Source organism: Mus musculus, chromosome 3 (assembly GCF_000001635.26).
Source record: "Mus musculus strain C57BL/6J chromosome 3, GRCm38.p6 C57BL/6J".
In the NCBI taxonomy this organism is placed as follows: Eukaryota; Metazoa; Chordata; class Mammalia; order Rodentia; family Muridae; genus Mus; species Mus musculus.
Window position 1 is genome coordinate 32,472,854 of NC_000069.6, and position 14,010 is coordinate 32,486,863.

Consider the following 14,010-nt stretch of genomic DNA (forward strand, 5'->3'; position numbering starts at 1 on the left):
GGACCACGTGGTGGAAGAGAACTAAATGCCTGTGAGTTATCCTCTGATCTCCACATACTATGGCCAGCATGCTCACATACACACAAAGATGTACCACGGCATGCTTACCTACACACACAGACACACCATGATGTGTGTGCCTGCAAACACACATTTTCTAATGTGTGATGAAATGGCCGAATCCAGAATTGAAAACCAGAAACCATTAGATTAAGTAATGACCGGCAACACTAAGTTAGAGCACGTCCTCCAATGAAAACCTTTAGAGTTAAGTTTAACCATGAGCTGTAAATCACATGTACTAGTGGTGCAAGTTATTTATAAGTTCTTTAAATGTCTTAAGAATTACCAGCGTGGCTGAATGGAGACTGAATTCATTCTAACCAGGGCTACAGTATGAAGACATTGCCCCCTTAGGACTTCACACTAAGTGAGGAAACTAGAATGTGCCTCTCCCTTCTTCATGCCCCATGTCTTCTCCCAGACGGCTCTCGGCTTCATCTGCCCTGATGGTAATACTGTGAACATATTCAGAGGCAGTTAATAGAGCTGAACATACACAAATCCCTGGGTCAGGCCTCACTCAGCTCCTCACAACAAAGCACGGAAACTCCCAGCACGTGGGAGGTAGCGATGGATGATCCCACAGTTTGAGGCCGTCCTTTCGTACATAGTAAGTTTGGAAGCATCCAGGGTTACGTGACACCCTCCACAAAAGGAAATGTTCACGGGAAGAAAACTGACTTCACAGATGCCATGTGCTCTGCTCAGGCCAGCACTATGGACGGGGCAGCAGAGAACCTTTAATTGTCAAAGTCACATTACCTTGGGGTTGGTCCTGATGGCCTCGTCGTCGTAGTGGAGAAGCACTTTCTGTCCCGAGTGGCTCAGGTTTACGAACACCTGCAGGCATGGGGATCTCCCGTGGTCCTGGCAGCTACCCTCACAGGTGAAGGAAAAGTCCAGCCCGTCATCCACAATGTGTGTGTGGACAGTGGTGCAGTTTGATTCTTCTCTGGGAGATCTTTGAAATTAAAAAAAGAAAAAAGAAAAAAGAAAAATGTTTTTCCTAAGTAGGGATGGGAGGTACTGAAGGCAGCTACTGGAAAATCAGTTTCTGCATTCTGAGGCATGCTAAGCCACTGACCCGTCACATACACTAGCACAAACATCACATCCTGATCAGGGAAAGTGGGGGGACACAGATGGGAAAAGAGCCAGGTGGTAACTGCCTCAGTTCTACTCCTAGGGATGTATTTCCTCTCTGCCAGCCCTGACACAATACTGTCAGAACCTAGAGTTGTGTGTTAGCGTCAAGACTGGCTACTGTGGATTCCAGGCGTTCCAGAGATTCTAGCTCAGGTCTGAGCTGAGGCCTGAGAGTCTCTAAGTAATAGTAGTTAAGATGCACGCATTAGGAGAAGTGCACTAAGCATCATTACCCTAAATACTGAGCCACCAAGAGTCACATTGGATAACCCACCATCTCTCATGTAGTCACTCTTAGATGTATCTACCAGCTTCCTGGTGAAGGTGGGCCTTTGGAAGGAGTACTTGCTTAGGAGTGCTGTATAGGGGAGATTTCATAGGTGTGGCCTTGCTGGAAAAAGTATGTCACTGGAGTGAGCTTTGAGAATTTAAGAATCAAAACTTCCAGTCTGATCTCTGCTCTGTCCTTGCAGTTAAGGCTGTGATCTCTCATTCCTAGTCTTGCCACAACACCAAATTACCACCATGCCTGCCTGCTACGGTAGATTTATCCTCGTGAAACCATAAGCCAAAATCTTCCACACATTGCTTTTGGTCATGGTGTTTTATCATAGTAATAGGAAAGTAACTACAGTACCCAAGCTATTATCTGTACATGACACAGGGCAAGCTCTTAAGTCCACCATGATAGAGTTTGTGGCACGTGTGATCTGGCTGCACTCCTTGGCGCATAGAGATGAACAGGATATAGCTTGGCACCCTGAGGAATTCACAGACAAAATCATGCCTCATCTCCACGTGCCTCCCAGCATGCTTGCCTCTGATGCTGGAAGCAGGGCGGGGATGTTGAATCACAGCAACAGGAAGAAAACTAGAACATACATTACGGACACCTTGGAAACAGGCACCAGACATGTCTGTAGGGAAGTTTCTAGACTGGATTGAGAGGGAAGACACGCTGAGTGGTGCCATTCCATGGAATGAAATTGTAGACTGAATAAAAAGAGAAAGACACTGAATCAAATCCAGGCCATGCAGCACAGCTCCAGGGGAGGAACACAGAGACCTGCTGACCACCATGCCACCCACAGACCTGCACCCTCCAGCTGGATGGCCAGGGCCAGCATGCAGCAGGAGCCACCACAATATGTGAATATGTGGTGGTCAAAGAAAAGTGGAGCAGTTTGAACATTAAGAAGATGGATGAAAGGCAATAGTGTGGCTCATGCCATTAATCCCAGCACTTGGGAGGCAGAGGCAGGTAGATATCTGAGTTCAAGGTCAGCCTGGTCTACAGCACAAGTTCCAGGACAGCCAGTGCTACATAGAGAAACTCTGTCTTGAAAAACAAACAAAAAAGATGGCCGGAACTGCAGAGAATAGTAATCTGTTGTTCTGTTGTGAGTAGACAGCCTATCCATGTAGGGCCATGGTGAGGGCCCAGCCCAAGCTGCCACTGAGGGCATGTCTGAGTCCATGACTATGCAGTGGCAGGGGTCTACAGCTCATATTACCATTAGAGAGCATGGAGATCCTTCCAGACTGGGCCAGAGTCCCGAGCAGACCTTGGGTGCGAACTCTGCAGCCAATCCCACAACACCCTGAGGAAGCTCCACTCCCAGGCTCTCTAATGCACCCAGAATCACAGGTGAAGAGGGCACAATATCTCTCCCAACACCACTGGGAGTAACTGGGACAAGTGGGATCCAGGGACACAGGAACCCCACCTGACCAGTGGCATGGGTTCCTTCCATTCTGAGGGTACCCTGAGCAGACCTTGGGCCTGAACTCTGCAGCCAGTCCCACAACACCCAGAGGAAACTCCACTCCCAGGTGCTCTAACATGCCCAGGATCACAGGATTCCAGGAGTTTGGTTACACAAGACTCTCAGGGTGCCAGAGGCAGCTTTACTCCCAGGATCTCAGGATCACAGGATCCCAGAGCCACAGGATCACAGAGACAGCTAGACTCTAAGGAGTTTTGGCACAACCAGGATCACAGGAAGGACGGGCTCCAGTCAGATATATCAAGGACAGGTAGTACTAGGGATAACCAGATGACGGGTGGCAAGCGTAAGAACATAAGCAACAGAAACCAAGGCTACTTGGCATCTTCAGAACCCAATTCTCCCAACATAGCAAGTCCTAGATAAGACATCACACCTGAAAAGCCAGATTCAGATCTAAAATCACTTCTCATGATTATGATAGAGGACTTTAAGAAGGACATAAGTAACTCCCTTAAAGAAATACAGGAGAACACAGGTAAACAGGTAGAAGCCCTTAAAGACAAGACACAAAAATCCCTTAAAGAATTATAGGGAAACACAATCAAACAGGCGAAGGAAACGAACAAAACCATCCAAGATCTAAAAATGGAAGAGAAACAATAAGGAAATCACAAAGGGAGACATCCCTGGAGTTAGAAAACCTAGGAAAGAGATCAGGAGTCATAGATGCAAGCATCACCAACAGAATACAAGAGATAGAAGAGAGAATCTCAGATGCAGAAGATACTATAGAAACCATTCACACAAAAGTCCAAAAAAGTGCAAAATGCAAAAAGTTTCTAACCCAAAACATCCAGGAAATCCAGAACACAATGAGAAGACCAACCTAAGGATAATAGGTATAGAAGAGAGCGAAGATTTCCAACTTGAAAGAACCAGTAAATATATTCAACAAAGTATAGAAAAAAACTTTCCTAACCTAAAGAAAGAGATGTCCATGAACATACAAGAAGCCTACAGAACTCCAAATAGACTGGACCAGAAAAGAAATTCCTTCCATCACATAATAATTAAAACACCAAATACACTAAACAAAGAAAGAATATTAAAAGCAGTAAGGGAAAAAGGTCAAGTAACGTATAAAGGCAGATCTATCAGAATTACACCAGACTTCTCACCAGAGACTATGAAAGCTAGAAGATCTTGGGAAGATCTCATACAGACCCTAAGAGAACACAAATGCCAGCCCAGGCTACTATACCCAGCGAAACTCTCAATTACCATAGATGGAGACACCAAGATATTTCATGACAAAACCAAATTTACACAATATCTTTCCACAAATCCAGCCCTACAAAGGATAATAGATGGAAAACACCAACCCAAAGAGAGAAACTATACCCTAGAAAAAGCAAGAAAGTAATCTTTCAACAAACCCAAAAGAAGATAGCCACACAAACATAATTCCACCTCTAACAACAAAAATGACAGGAAGTAACAGTCACTTTTCCTTAACAGCTCTTAAAATCAATGGATTCAACTCCCCAGTAAAAAGACATGGACTAAGAGACTGGATTTATAATCAGGACCCAGCATTTTGTTGCATACAGGAAACCTACCTCAGTGACAAAGACAGACACTACCTCAGAGTAAAAGATTAGAAAACAATTCTCCAAGCAAATAGTTCCAAGAAACAAGCTGGAGTAACCATTCTAATATCAAACAAAATTGACTTAATAAAAACAGATGTATAAAAGTTGGGGGTCTTAAACAGATACACTTAGCAGAATGCATAGAAACAAACACTTATCTAGGACTAATTGGCTATTCTATGTCTTTTGTTGCTCCATATCAAATAGAGGGTTTTCTTACTGTTTATGTGAAGAATGAGATGAGGATATTGATTGTGATTTCACTGAATCAGTAAATTGTTTTGGTAGGAAAGCCTTTTTTCACAATGTTAATTCTACCAAGCTATATGCTTGGGAGGTCTTCAAATTCTGGTATGTTTCTTAGTCTCTTTCTTCACACATTTAAAGTTTTCATTGTAGAGGATTTTTACCACTTTTGTTATCTATATCCTAAATACTTTATTTTATTTGAGAAACTGGGAAGAGGAGTGTGTCCATGATCTCTTTCTCAGCATGCTTGTTACTCATATGTATTAAGACTGGTAAATTTTGTAAATCAATTATGCATCATAACACTTTGCTGAAATTATTGATAATTTCTACAAATTTTTAGTCAAATTTTGGGAACATTGGGTATAGGATAATATAATCTTCCATTGAAAATAATTTGACTTAATATTCTCCTGATTGTATCCCTTCTCTTGCCTTACTGTTCCAGCTAATGCTTCAATCACATTATAGATGAGCAGTAGGGAGAGTGGGCACTCTTCTCCCATTCCTGACTTTAATGGGGCTTATTAATGGTTTTATCATTTAGGATGATATTGGCCATGGGTTTGTCATACATAACCTTTATTATGTAGGAAGATGTTTCCTACAGTCCTACTTGTACTAGGGCTTTTTTTTCCAATTTTTTATTAGATATTTTCTTCATTTACATTTCAAATGCTATACCGAAAGTCCCCTATACCCTCCCCCCACCCTGTTCCCTTACCCACCCAATCTCACTTCTTGGCCCTGGCATTCCCCTGTATTGGGGCATATAAAGTTTGCAAGACCAAGGGGACTCTCTTCCCAATGATGGCCAACTAGGCCATCTTCTGCTGCATATGCAGCTAGAGACACAAGCTCTGGGGGTACTGGTTAGTTCATATTGTTGTTCCACCTATAGGGTTGCAGAACCCTTTAGCTCCTTGAGTACTTTCTCTAGCTCCTCCATTGGGGGCCCTGTGTTCCATCCAATAGCTGACTGTGAGCATCCACTTCTGTATTTGCCAGGCACTGGCATACCCTCAGACAAGACAGCTATATCAGGGTCCTTTCAGCAAAATCTTGCTGGCATATGCAATAGTGTCTGGGTTTGGTGGCTGATAATGGGATGGATCCCCAGGTGGGGTAGTCTCTGGATGGTCCACCCTTTCGTCTTAGCTCCAAACTTTGTCTCTGTAACTCCTTCCATGGGTATTTTGTTCCATATTCTAAGGAGGAATAAAGTATCCACACATTGGTCTTCCTTCTTCTTGATTTTCTTGTGTTTTGCAAATTGTATCTTGGGTATTCTAAGTTTCTGGGCTAATATCCACTTATCAATGAGTGCACATCAAGTGACTTCTTTTGTGATTGGGTTACCTCACTCAGGATGATATCCTCCAAATACATCCATTTTCCCAAAAATTTCATAAATTCATTGTTTTTAATAGCTGAGTAATACTCCATTGTGTAAATGTACCACATTTTCTGTATCCATTTCTCTGTTGAGGGACATCTGGGTTCTTTCCAGCTTCTGGCTATTATAAATAAGGCTGCTATGAACATAGTGGAGCATGTGTCCTTATTACCTGTTGGAACATCTTCTGGGTATATGCCCAGGAGAGGTATTGCTGGATCTTCTGGTAGTACTATGTCCAATTTTCTGAGAAACCGCCAGACTGATTTCCAGAGTGGTTGTACAAGCTTGCAATCCCACCAGCAATGGAGGAGTGTTTCTCTTTCTCCACATCTTCACAGCATCTGCTGTCACATGAATTTTTGACCTTAGTCATTCTGACTGGTGTGAGGTGGAATCTCATGGTTGTTTTGATTTGCATTTCCCTGATGATTAAGAATGTTGAACATTTTTTCAAGTGCTTCTCAGCCCTTCAGTATTCCTCAGTTGAGAATTCTTTGTTTAGCTCTGTACCCCATTTTTAATGGGGTTATTTGAATTTCTGGAGTCCAGCTTCTTGAGCTCCTTGTATATATTGGATATTAGTCTATAGGGCTTTTATTAAGAAGGCACATTGAATCTTATCAAAGACTTTTTCTTTTTTTTTTTCTTTCTTTTTCTTTTCTTTTTTTTTATTTCATTGAGATGATCATATTCTTGTATTTTTCTTGTCCATGTATTTGGTTTATTACATTTATTTCTTATATGTGTAAAAAAAATACAGTAAAAAAAAAGAGAAAGAGAGCACATGGCACATGGGGCTACCTCTGGCCAGGGCCACTGCCAGGTATCCACGTGGATGTCCTGGAGCTGTACATAACTGCCCCTGTCCCTCACTAGATGCTGTGCTCTGGAGAGCTGGGCCCATCTTTTACCAGTGGGAACACCAGGGAGAACATACCCAGTGCCTTACCCAGGCGGCACAGTGGAGCTGGTCCTGGCAGCCGGGGATGCGGGTGAGCCAGCGCCTAAGGAGTGACTATGGGAGAGCCAACCCTGCCACTCATCTGCCATGGGATAGCAGAGATGCAGAGGTGATCCCCACCACCACCGCCACTTGCTTCTCGCCACTTCCAGCAGTCAGAAAAGCTGTCCACAGGGTCATGAGCCAAAGAGCTACTGGGCAGCACAGAAGAGCTGGCCCTGGTGAGCCGACCCTGAGGGCAAGAGTACAGAACTACCCCTCCACTGGCATGGAGTGAGGTGGTATTGATGCAGGGTTGATGCCCTCCCCCTGCCACCCTTGCTACCTGTGGTAGCCAGCAGAGCGATCCTGAGTTCATGAGAGCTGGGGATAGCTAGTCCTGTCCCCGCCCTCACTGGCTGCAGCACTTGTGAGGCAGGGCACTGAGCAATACAGTGGCACTTGCCCTGATGGCAAAGGCATGGGTGAGCCAGCCAGAGGGTGTGAGAGCCATAGTGTTGACCCTCACAGGCTGCAGCACTTGGAAGAGTGGGCCCCCAAACCTTGACTGGGCAGCACAGTGGAAATGGCTCTGGAGGGGTGGGTATGGATGAGCCAAACCTGTAGGCGGTGAGCAGAAGAGCTGACCCTGCCACCTGCCAATGGCACTATTTGGTGGCCTAGCCAGGGCAGTACTGGAGAGCTTGCCCTGGAGAAGTGGATAAGGGAGAGCTGGTGGGCCAATCAGCTCAGCTACTACCCAGGCCCAGATCTAAGACTCTGAATTGGCCCACCCCAAAATATGTATCATCTGTAAACTTTTGAGATGCATGAAATGACAGGTCCTGCTGATCCAAAGCAGCAGGCTCTCCATGACACAGGGTGACACCAGAAAAACCAGGAGTCATGCTGAGGATCCAGTATTGATGATGTCACAGAAGCCAGAGCTCTCAAACCAGACCAGTGACTCATCGACATGAACATTTGCAAGTGAAGATGTGTGGAGAGAGGGACATACAGTGGAACACACTGACACACTACAGCTTCCACGATGAGACGTTGTCTACGCTTTGATTTTTGTTTGGTGTGTGTGTGTGTGTGTTATTTTGGGTGTAGGTTGCAAAGATGAAGGATGGATATGATGGGATTTGGAGATGAATTCGACTGAGGTGCATGATTTGAAACTCATGATGAAATCTCTAAAGAAACTGACACCAATAGTTCCTCTGATAAAGGTGAAACTCCTCACTGTCGTCTCCCTGTTCACGCTGGGGTTTTGCTGGCTTGATCTCCCGCAATTCTCTGTCCCCTTGACGGAAAGAAGAGATGAAGGGTGGAGAGAAAGGCTGTGTCCCCTTGAAACCGTAACTACTCCCTGAGATTGCAAAGAATGCTGAGGCAGAAATGAGCACTCACCGCTCCCGTTAAGAAATTTCCAGAAATACGTAGAAAGTTAAAAAGAAAAAAAAAAAAATAGAGGGTCAGAGATTGATCAGCTTACAACAGAGATCCTGCACCCTTATCCCTGACACATCACATGTTTAAGCAGGCAGTCTGGGTGCTGGAGAGATGGCTCAGCAGTTCAGATCACACACTGCTCTGTGCAGAAGATCCATGTTTGAATCCCAGTACTCATTAGTGAGCCCCAAACCTCCTGTAACTCCAGCTACTGGGGAGCTGAAACCTCTGGCATCCAATAGTAAGCATGTGGGCATGGCCCTCCCCCCACCCCACACACACACACATACACACAGGATTCAAAACAAAAGTCTAACATAATTTTTAAGAATATCAAAATGAGCCGGGCATGGTGGTGCACACCTTTAATCCCAGAACTCGGGAGGCAGAGACAGGCGGATTTCTGAGTTCAAGGCCAGCCTGGTCTACAAAGTGAGTTCCAGGACAGCCAGGGCTACACAGAGAAACCCTGTCTCGAAAAAACAAAAAAAGAGTGACCTACCCATCCACCCAGTAATTGTCAAAGCCAAACAAAATATACATAGTCGGAGTCTCTTTTATCTGTAAACTAGTCAGGGATAAGCATAAATTGGTTGTACTACAAAAGCTAGCTGGCATTTCCTAGCAGCGGTGCTTTTCTGCTACCAACCATGCCCATCTCAACTGGCACAGCAGCCGTGTGCAGAAGCACGCGTGGACTGTGACCATCTGGGAGCAGAGGACTATTTCACACCTCCTCTACCACTGTCTCCAGCACGAACAGGCAAGCTCTCCAGGGTGTGCTCAGGGGAATGGACTTCAGTGCGGGGCTGGACCCATCTGGGAGCTCTGGGTCTTAGCCCGTGTCTCACCTGAGCATGAAGGGCTTCAACACAGTGGTCCCCAACAGGAAGAACATCAGTACAGAGGAAGCCATCATGGCCACGCCCAGCAGCATGGCCCGGTCCTCACCAGCGCTTGATGGAAGCTTTGGGTGCACCTTCAGGGGATCTCCATTGATTTTGCCCGAGGCCGGAAGTGCTGTCCTTTGGGGGAAGCCAGAAAGGATGTTGTGTGAGCTCAAGAGAGCTCTAGTGTTTAGCTCATGGCAAACCTGAGTCTGGTTCACTGAGAGGCATACACAGGTTCCCAGCAGTGCCCCAAATACCACGCTCAGAGCCAAGAATGGACGCTACTAAAATAAACTAAAATGATACATTGTCAATTTTTTTTTAAGATATAAAAAGCTGAGTGTGGCATAATTTATATTATAATGTCTAATCATCGTGTGTTTTTTTAAGATATGAAAATGGACTCTGAGAGCAAGGACCATTCCCTTCTCCCAGACTCCAGGTGTTTGTTGTTGTTTTGGTTTGGTTTGATTTGATTTGGTTTGGTTTTTTTATCAAATACACTCCAAGACTCCGTATTCTGGGTCAGGCTGGTCCCTAAGTCTGTGCCAGAGAGAAAGGCAAGTGGTAGACAGTTAAGACTATAAAAACCAGCCGGGCAGTGGTGGTGCACACCTTTAATCCCAGTACTCGGGAGGCAGAGGTAGGCGAATTTCTGAGTTTGAAGCCAGCCTGATCTACAAAGTGAGTTCCAGGACAGCCAGGGCTATACAGAGAAACCTTGTCTCGAACTCCCCTCCTCCAAAAAAAAAAAAAAAAAAAAAAAAAAAGTCTATAAAAAACAGAGCAAAAAAAAAAAAAAAAAAAAAAAAAAAAAAAAACAGAGCACAGCTTGGGTCTGGGGAAATGTAGTAAATAAAGAGTTAAAGAACTCAAGTTCCCATCATGGCAGTTGCCTATAATTCCAGGCTGGGGCAGGAGTGGTGGTGGTGGTGGTGGTAGTGGTGGTGGTGGTGGTGGTGGTGGCGGCTCCAGTGCAAGCTGTCCATAGGAGTAGCCGTATCAGTAAGCTTGGGGTTTGGTTGAGTGACCCTGCCTCAATGAATACTATGGAAGAACACACGCAGAATGATTCAGAACATCACTCTAGTGCCTCTACCTCTACATACATATGCACCCATATATGTGCAAACACACATACACACACACACTTATACCACACATACACAGGAAGATAAAAACAAACAAAAGCCCATTGTATCCCTGAGCAGTTGAAAGGTAAAACCTTCCCAAGTTCCCAAGGTTACTGTCGTTTGTCCATGACATTAAAATGCTTGATGGGAACCAGACGCTGGACGGCTCGTCCATGGGGAGAATACTGCTCTACCTGGAACCTCTCAGGCTCAACGTCCAGCTTGAGCAGGCTTCCTGTGTCCCCTCTCCTGGATATCACAAGCCTCCAAGAGGATGGTGTGTTCAGTCTACCTGTTGCTTAGTGTCGTTCTTTTACCTTTGCCTACTTCATGCGTATTGAACGGAAAGCATAGCTAGCTTAGATTATTCTCCTTGCAGAACACACGATGGTGTGTGTCTGTGATCCCAGCACTCAGGAAATAGAGGCAGGGGGATTAGAAGTTCAAGGCCAGCCTAGGCTTCAGAGTGAGTTTTGAGGCCAACCTTGGCTACATGAGACCCTGTAACAAAAAAAAAAAAAAAAAAAAAAAAAAGAGGAGGGATGGGGGGACTGGTCAGCTGTTAAGAGTACATATGCTCTTGTAGGGGGCAGTGTCAGCTCCTGGCACCCATATCAGGAGGCTCACAACTGCCTAAAACTCTACAGTCAGAGAACCCAACACCTTCTTCTAGACTCCACAGACAACTGCATGCATAGGTGCACATATAGACAAACAGGTACTCATGCACACAAACATTTTGTTTTGTTTTGTTTTTTGTTTTTTCGAGACAGGGTTTCTCTGTGTAGCCCTGGCTGTCCTGGAAGTCACTTTGTAGACCAGGCTGGCCTCGAACTCAGAAATCTGCCTGCCTCTGCCTCCCGAGTGCTGGGATTAAAAGTGACACACTAACATTCTTAATTTCTCTTTTAAAATAAAGATATGTGGGCAGTGGTAGCACATGCCTTTAACCCCATCACTCAGGAGACAGAGGTAGGGAAATCACTGAGTGAGGGCTAGCCTGGTCTAGAGAAAGAGTTTCAGGGTGGCCCCGGACCTACGCAGAGAAATCCTGTCTCAAAAAACCAAAACCAACAAGAGAAGAAAGGGAGGGAGGAAAGGAGAGACTGTACCAAGTTGGGACTGCTGTCCCTGGTGACATCTCAGGATGCCTATCCATGGCTAGGACAGAATTGCCTGGGTATGGCTCTCATTTGTCATATGTGGTTCATATTCTGGGCCTGTTCACCCTTCAGTGGTTCCTACAGCCTTTCTGAACGTGATTTCTCCATATGCTCATGAATTGTGTATGGAAAGCACAACTGGAGAAGCCACAATTAGAATGAGTGATGACGTCCTGGGACAGGAGGTTGCTCTTTGTTGTCATCCCCTCCCCCACCTCTCTATCACTTGACTGAGACAGCAGACCCTTGGCCTGGCCTACTGCTCACAGGTTTAAGGTCCCTCTCCTTCCCCCCACATCCGTCCATCTGCAAACAAACCAGTGTCTCCCATCTAGCTACCTTGCTTCCTGTCATCTCTCCTCTCCCAGGAGCTGTGAGGAGTTCATTCACTGGGGTGTTTATCTACTCAGTGGTGAAGGCCATCACCGCCACACACCATGGCACTGTGGGCAGCATCCAGCCACACTGCTCTCCATGTTTTTTCTAAGGTGGTATCCTTTGCTAGCACTTTAAAATCATGACAGTTCTCATTTAAATGCTCATTTCTGCCCTTTGAAGCCATCACAAGACCCACGTTCCCACTTGTGGACAAGCTGCCCAAGTCATGCTGGCTTCCCATTGGTCAGGTCTGTGTTTTCCGATTGCCTCCGTTCCTCTGCCTCCCGAGGTCGGCAGCTATTTATTTCCAGCAGCCCTTTCATTTTAAGAGGCTTAGAAACGCAGCTCCAAGTGTGGAAACTCAGGTCAGTCCGCTGAGAACGCTTATGAAATTCAGAGCTGAGCGGAGCACAAGCCCAGACACAGGAATGGCCAGTTGCATTTTGTTTTGCTTTGCTTTCCAAAAGCATCCGCCATACTTGATCTCATCTTCTGCCTTCTGTCCTCTGGCATCTCAAGCTGTGGTGGTGGAGAATCTTCCCTGTCCATGAAGGCAGTACTGAGAAGGGAAACTACATCTCTATGGCTGATGGGAACCCAGCAAGTCTTGCTTGAAAAGAATACTTGGGGGCGGGGCTGTGCATTTATTTATTCTGGGTAATGAGGATCGGTTTGTATACACACTATGGCTCCTGTATGGAAGTCATACAGGACACCTTGCAAGGATCAGTTCTTTCCTTCCCCCATGTGGCTTCTGGGAACTGAACTCAAGTTATTGGATATGGTGCTAAGCTTCCTTTCCCATTGAGCAATTTTGCCAGTCCTTCACAGGAATTTTTAATTTCTTTTTTTTTCCTTTTTTTGGGGGGTGGTGGTGTTCAAGACAGGGTTACTCTGTGTAGCCCTGGCTGTCCTGGAACTCACTCTGTAGACCAGGCTGGCCTCAAACTCAGAGATCCACCTGCCTCTGCCTCCCAAGTGCTGCGATTAAAGGCATGTGCCACCACTGCCCAGTGAATTTTTAATTTCTTGAACTGGGGTGTGTGTGTATGTGTGTGTCTGTGTGTCTGTGTGTCTGTGTATGTCTCTGTGTGTGTGTGCGTGTGTGTGTGTGTGTGTGTGTGTATACAAGCATGTGTGTATGTGTGTGCACACACCATTTTCGTGCACACTTCCATATGGAATCAGAAGATCAGAAGACAGTGTCTCTCTTTTTTGACCACTCCATATGCCAGACTAGGAGACTCTGGAGACTCCCGGCTCTGCACCCATTTCACTGTTAAAGCATTGGGGTAACAGGCACTGACCACTGAACCCAGCTTTTTTTTTTTTAACTGTGGGTTCTAAGGGGTTGACCTCCTGTCCTCACAGTTACACATCAATTTCTTCATCCACTGAACTCTCTCTCCAGCCCGCTCCACTTTATGTTTTGACACCTGGCCTCTCAATGGGCTGTGCTGGGGATTCTCAGTTAAGCTAGGCCAGCTAACTAGCAAGCCCAGAGAGAGACCTTCCTAGCTCAGCCTCCTCCAGCGTCTGGCTTTGTGTATGTGTTCTGAAGGATCAAGCATGCTTCAGCTGTGTGGCACACTACCTACTCACTCCAACTGAGCACATTGCCCATGCTGACTAGAGCTTAAAAGTAAGAGGGGGAGGAAAAAACCACAAAGGACTAAAGAAACCCGAACTCTAGCCTGGGCATGGGGCCAGAAGCAAAGACAGAAACACAGTGAGTTTGAGGCTGGGTAAAACTGTGGTTTATTAAAAGAAAAAAGAAAAAAAAGCGCAAAGAGCAAAAGGCAGAGTAAA

General features: G+C 45.6%; 1 protein-coding gene across 3 annotated transcripts in view; it reads right to left on the reverse strand.

The window, feature by feature from the left end:
- Kcnmb3 (potassium large conductance calcium-activated channel, subfamily M, beta member 3) overlaps positions 1–14,010 on the reverse strand; it is a 37,751-nt gene that overhangs the window by 7,708 nt on the left and 16,033 nt on the right. For 2 of the 3 annotated variants that reach the window (XM_017319414.2, NM_001195074.1), the window contains exons 2-3: positions 9,489–9,662; positions 826–1,024 (exon numbers count right to left, since the gene is read on the reverse strand). In XM_017319414.2, coding sequence (XP_017174903.1) covers positions 826–1,024; positions 9,489–9,662 — 373 coding nt within the window. The remainder of the gene's footprint in view (positions 1–825; positions 1,025–9,488; positions 9,663–14,010) is intronic. The other variant, XM_011249654.3, reaches the window with a different exon arrangement.